Source organism: Helianthus annuus, chromosome 15 (assembly GCF_002127325.2).
Source record: "Helianthus annuus cultivar XRQ/B chromosome 15, HanXRQr2.0-SUNRISE, whole genome shotgun sequence".
Lineage (NCBI taxonomy): Eukaryota > Viridiplantae > Streptophyta > Magnoliopsida > Asterales > Asteraceae > Helianthus > Helianthus annuus.
In genome coordinates this window covers 17,441,717-17,448,307 of record NC_035447.2, presented here as the reverse complement: position 1 = coordinate 17,448,307, position 6,591 = coordinate 17,441,717, and the positions used below count along the sequence as shown (strand labels likewise).

General features: G+C 35.9%; 1 protein-coding gene across 2 annotated transcripts; it reads right to left on the bottom strand.

The window, feature by feature from the left end:
* Positions 1 to 272: 272 nt before the first annotated feature.
* LOC110910920 (autophagy-related protein 13b) lies at positions 273 to 6,344 on the bottom strand. 2 transcript variants are annotated; one of them, XM_022155492.2, is made up of 4 exons: positions 6,076 to 6,344; positions 4,155 to 5,542; positions 2,222 to 2,406; positions 273 to 859 (listed from the first exon to the last, which is right to left on the bottom strand). In XM_022155492.2, exons 2-4 carry the CDS (start codon positions 5,496 to 5,498, stop codon positions 529 to 531), a joined length of 1,860 nt encoding a protein of 619 aa, XP_022011184.1. In that variant the 5' UTR covers positions 5,499 to 5,542; positions 6,076 to 6,344; the 3' UTR covers positions 273 to 528. The 2 variants fall into 2 exon arrangements, with proteins under 2 accessions (XP_022011184.1, XP_022011186.1); XM_022155494.2 differs by having other exon boundaries at positions 4,155 to 5,538.
* Positions 6,345 to 6,591: the final 247 nt, after the last annotated feature.

Sequence of the window (6,591 nt, the reverse complement as noted above, 5' to 3'; positions counted from 1 at the left end):
GTTGGTTCCGGTACAAACCGTAAGAACAGATCCTAGCACTTTAAATTGTTTTTACAGTTTGTATACGAAATATGGTTTGTATTTGATCCTACTCTATAGTTTCCCTTTATGATTCCTTGAACGCCCTTCTGCCCACCGTATATAAAAAATAGACAACAATATAACTTTTCTAACAAAAATTAAGACTGTTAGCTATATATATAAACTTTCTCAAAACAAAATTTAACCGTGTGACCGATATAGTCGTGTAATAATAAAAGTTGAAGAGATTAAATCGCTAAAATATTGAAGTTCATTGGTTTTGTGCAACTTAAATCCGAACCACCACAATACTCTGACGGAGTATACCAATCAATAAGCCAATGTTCCGTAATGAAAACTACCATATATACCAACAGTCAAAATATGTACAAAGACAACACCATATAACAAAACCAATAAAATCATATCACCAACTTTTATCATATAGCAACGCCCGACTTTAAAACCAAAACAAGACCATCGTCAACGTATTCCTCGCGTATCATACTAGGACTTGCCCGATTGCCTCAACAGCATTAGCTTCACATCCATATACACTTTGAGCTCATCTAATGCATCAGATGTGGTCTTGATACCAGAAACCCTAGAGGATGACATATTAGAAGACGCGAGAGGCGGGTGGTGATCGTGAATTTGAATTTGATTGAATGGGTTTTCAGGCCTTGGGGTTTTACACGCGTGTTGGGATCGATGCAGGTCTTGTTGTAGAGGCGGTGCCTTTTTTAACATCTGAACAAGAGCACCAACTGCAGCATCCTGTGATTTTATACGTTCATGTGGTGTGCCTAGATTTCCTGATCGATCAGATGAACCGGGTCTGGAAGATTATAAAGTGTTGTTAAAATTACTATAAATAATGAAATCATAAAAAGGTAAACACTGGTATCAGAACTAGTAAATTATAGGGATAATTTCATCCATCCCCTCAAAACTTTAGAATTTCTATTTGATGAAATTGGTAAATATTTGACATTATTTTTTTGGGTGGGTAAATATGATGTAATGCAAGTTTTTATAGGTATATATGAAATTGCTACTAAAATAAAAATAAAAAAGCTGTTGGAGGATGTGGGTCAATGAGTCAAACAGGTAGAAAGTCATCCAAAGTGTATTCTTTTTAATGCATAAAACCTCACAAATCATTTTGTTAGATATGAATATTAGATTTATTATTGAGATAAAATAACTTTTGTAAGCATAGTTAACACGCTAATTATTAACAAAAATTCAACAAATACTGGCAAGTAAAATGAAGATGGATACTTAGTTAAAGCATCTCTTAGGTCAACAAACTAAATAAACATGATATTTGCACATTATTATTCATTAAATTAAACATATGAATTAAGTATGCATAGACTATGATGCAGGACAAACTGATTCAAGTGGCAGAGTAAGTCTGATTATTGAAAAATAATTATTACAGGCATTATTCAAGTGGCTGAGATACGTCAGATTCATTCTACATCTTTTCGATAAGCATCTATTTCACCAGTCGAGATGACTACACTTCATATACATACATACACAATTATACATAACTATATAAACAGAGAAACCAGTGATCCAGTGATGTGCCAACAAACATAATCAATGAGATAAGGGTATGTATAAACAAGTCCATTCTATATAAGTATTTAAATTTTAAACAAGCACATATATTTAAAATCCCCCTTGAGCCAGCTGTAAACAAAACTTAAGTTACTAAACCTAACAGAAAACCAAACCGTGAACCAACCATATTAACTTCCTTTATGAGCTTGAACCCTAACATGGCACAAAGTAATCAGAATATCCCCAGCCGACGCCTGTATCACCCTTGCAATGGGCCCCACAGTGTCACACGGATTGAATATACTATTTGAGCTAACGATAACTAAATAAAGCTAGAATCAACTAGTTTTTTAGAAGTTAAGATTATATTCTAGCTATTCTAATCAGCATAATGTATAGATAACAACTAGCCTTTTTAACAAAAAAGATGAGCATAAATTCATAAAAGAGTACGCCTAACAGAACCACATTTAGCTCACAAATATCACCCTCTGATCCCCTGTTTTTCCTTATCTCTTACGATGTTAGATTGTTAGGAAACAAAACACATAACAAGTTCACAAATCAACACAATACGTTAACCCCATACAAGAAACAGGATCTAATTAATGTTATGTTTCCATACCTGCTACCAGGATCCATCAAGTCATCATCATCCACCACAAAGGGACCTGAAAACTCCGAGTCATCAAAACTATCTTCAAAAGATAACCTACTGAAGCTTCTAGAATAAGATTTATGCGGGGAGCTGTTGGATGAAATCTTCACACCAGACATCCTTGCAATCTCTTCTTCCCTCAGGGATAATGGCTAAAAATCATGCAGAATAACATAAGACCTTTTAATGCATAATTCTTTATTATAACAACATATTGAAATTAGTAAGCTCCGGTACACGTGGCCCATACATAGTTGTTAATAGCGAATAGCGACAGCTATTTTATAAATAGCGATACACTAGCAAAAGAATTATGAAAATTTTTATATGTATATTACATCAAAATATCCTGGTATATATGCTATTTTACATGTATATTTAACAGAAACCTATAAATCCAGCTATTTTATAGCTATATCTAATTGCTATTTACATCATAAAAAAGCTAATTGTCGCTATTCACGCTATTGATCGCTATGACCCAAATAGCGACACTTGGTCGCCTCGCTACATAGCGCGCTATAGCGGTCGCTATAGCCGCTATTGACAACTATGGGCCCATACAGTTCACTTTAATTCTATGCGGCTTTGACGTGAAATAAAAAAGTATATGACTTTAGAACAAGCAAAATACTTTTAAGTTCTGGACATCCCAAAGTAAAAAAGTACTAGTGAGGACGAACAAAAGCAAAAGTACTGATAGCATCATCATTTGTCATTATTTTAATCAATTACCGACAAATATACGCCCTTATTTACTGGATTTGATGTGTTTAACTGTTTTTTCCTCATGTAAATACAACTATTAATCATAACTAGTGAGTTACCACCCGCGCTTCTCATTGGGTTCATAGTTGTTAATGGCGACTAGCGACAAATACCGATAAGGTACCTATGTGCTACATAGCGAATAGTGATATATAGCGGTCGCTATTTAATAAATCGAGATACACTAGAAAACAATCATGTATATTATATCAAAATACCCTGGTATATATGCTACTTTACATGTATATTTAACAAAAACCTAAAATCTAGCTATTTTATAGATATATTTAATTGCTATTTAAATTAAAAAAAAACAATTTAAAGGTCGCTACCATCGCTATCTATCGCAGAGGCTATAGCAAGACTAGACCTATACGCTTTTCGCTATAGCGAGCGTAGCGATCGCTATTGACAACTATGGTCGGGTTCAAACCATAGATTAGAAAAGCAATCGTGACGGGACATTTTTACGTAACGGTAAAGACCACGTCACGACGGTATATTCGAAAGTCACAAAAAAGTTATTGGTTCAGTCCGTGATGGTATCGACACTCATTATAACCATAAAACGAATACCTGTGATGGGTTTGGAACGTGAATGAAATAACCTACTTACGGCGGTACATAAGAAACTTAGAAAAACATCATCTTGAGAAAAAAACTAAAAAGAAACGACAATAAATATTTAAAAGGAAAAAACTAAAAGTTTAGGGCCTAAATAGTAATTACAATAAAGTGTAAAGATAAAAACTAAAGTTGAGGTTTAAATAGTAATTATAATAATGTTTAAGGGTTAGAAATGAAAAAAAAAAGTATTAAAAATAAGGGGCTAAACATGTTATTACTAAAGTTGAAAAGTCGTATGATAAACTTATTAAAAATTAGTGTGTAAATGAAAATTCTATTAAATGACAAAAAAATATTGTAGCTTACAACTTATGGTTTAGTAAATATTTATAGTTCTTGTACATGGCAAATTACAAAGTTAAATGGAGTTTAAAAAAAACAGCCTTTCAAACACCCTTGTGGTATTTTGATCATCTCATTCATTTGAGCACCGTTTGAGGCGATTCAAACTCATGAAGAAAGCTAACAAGAAACCACACAAGAATTGCATTATAGAAGTACGTACCTTTCCAGCACTAGTGGGAATACTTGAGCTTCTTTCCACTAAAGAAAGACTTGGTTTAATGGCTCTGAGAGGAGGCGAAAAGGGCAAAAACGTCTTATTGGAAGACGACGGTGCATCCCCAAGCCTAGAGGCAGGTATGTGAACCGGAGCACTATCAGACCGTAAAAAAACCTTCAACATATTACTTCCAACGGGTGGTGACGGAGACGGAGAGGGTGAGAAGTTAGGAGACGGCCAATACTCATCGTAACCCGTATCTTTTAAATGAGCTTGAGCCGGTTCTAACGAAGGGTGTCGTGGACTAATAGGTGGTCTATGGATTCCATATTTAGCGTGCAAAGTTCGCGATTCGGAATATGTAGGTGACGGAGATGGCAATGCTGATGGTGGTGACGCGTGACTTGCATCGTAACTCCAACTATGACGTCTTCCGAATGGTGAAGACGATGGAGAATGTTGTGGCATTGGAAGTGATGGTAATCTTTTTAACGGATCTGCCAATGGACTACCGACATAATCCGGTATGAATTGCGGGGACATCGGCGTAGATGACTCTGAAGTGGTGTCAGAAATCGAAGGAAGATATAATAGCAAAACACAAAGTTTACCGTTAGATGTATCCACAGGAGTGAACGTAAACGGTTGCATTTCAGCTCCGTCTCTACGAGTGAGCGGCTCAACAGATGAAGATACCCTGTGGATTAAACTAAACGATCGAATCTGCCCGGAAGAATTGATTTCACGGAAAATCTTGTAAGCAGGTAAAAGCCTAACAGTTACATATAACGATCTCAGAAGCAAAATTGATTTCTTGTATAACGCGTGTGAGCTTGTGGAGTTTGGTCGTTTGTTCCCCGAAGAACTTTCTTTACCGCCCTTTTTACTATCGTACCGCACGATCCATCTCTCGATGATCTTTTCACTGTATCCATCACACCCAAACTCGTCAGAATCTGATCTCCACACAACCGGGAACCGATCTTTCGACGATAAGTTCCTTTCAAGCGCTACTTTGGGTGAACTTCTTGCAGAATCCCAATTAACCGGTCTTTGAACCAAAACTACATCCACCACCATCGGCTCGAGGTTACTTTGACGCCAGAAATCGATGTTTTCAAGTGCCGCAGGGCAGTCCCGCAGAGCCAGATTAAACCACTTATCCCTAGGCCTCATATTAGAAAACGATGATGTAGATGATGAAGGCGAATACAACCTCTCACTGTTGTAATTACGCGACGACACAAATGGACACCTAGATTCAAGTATTATATGCAAACTTTTTGCGAAGAATTCAGTGATTATCTGTTCCATCTTAGCAAGTTCCGAGTGAGGATTAACCGCCATGATCAAAGGCTTGAGTTCTCCGTTTAAACCCTAATTCAGTCTGTCTGTTGTTCATACTCAATTAATAACAATAACAACAACAATAACTATAATAACAATAATAAATGATAAAAAATCACAGTAATTCCAAGCAAACCGAGGAACAAATATTCAAGGAACTGATCGCAAATGAATCAATGCTAGTAGTAAGTAAATGTTTAACAGCTTGGCTATTGTTTATACTCGATTAATAACAAACCACAACAATAACTATAATAACAATAATAAACGATAAAAAATCGCAGTAATTCAAAGCAATCCGATGAACAAGCATAATCAACAGTAACAAATATTCAAACACACCGATAGCGAATAAATCATTGTTAGCAGTAAGCATATATGATCTACAGTCCGTCTGTTGTTTATACTCGATTAACAACAACAACAACAATTAACAATATAATCACAGTAATTTCAAGCAATCTGATGAGTAAACACAATCAACAGTAACAAAAATAAACGATGAAATCGCAGTAATCGAAGCAACAGCAGGAAAAATTAAAAGAAATCAATATTAGAATCACGTATACGATCGAACCTGCGGCATGAAGATGGAGTGTTGCGAGACAAAAACCCTAGGTGAAAAGTGTAGAGGTTTGAAATAAGGATGTGCAAGTGAAGATGATGTGGAGTGAAAGAAGGTTAAATATAGAGAGTAGAGATGAAGTGTATGGAGTTGAAATGGTGATCTGCAGGATCCACAGATGATGATTCATCGGAGGAAGAAGAAGAAGACGACTCCATTCGAGTAGAAAAGAAGAAGATGATGAGGAGGGGGTTGATTGAGGTTGCGGGATCTTGGAAGTAAAATGGGCCCACGGTTTATCATAAAAACATGTTTATCCCCCTACGGGCAATTTGTTTACATCTTAATGACACTTTTAACAGTTCAGATATTTTACTGGTTCAGCACTTAATGGTTCAGACTGTTTGTTTCACGAGCAGAGGTCTGAATGGTTCAGATATTTGCCTTTGAATGGTTAAGATTTATACAGAGTGTGAATGGTTAAGAACTCTAATCTGAATTGGTCAAACATTTGTCTCTAAACGGTTA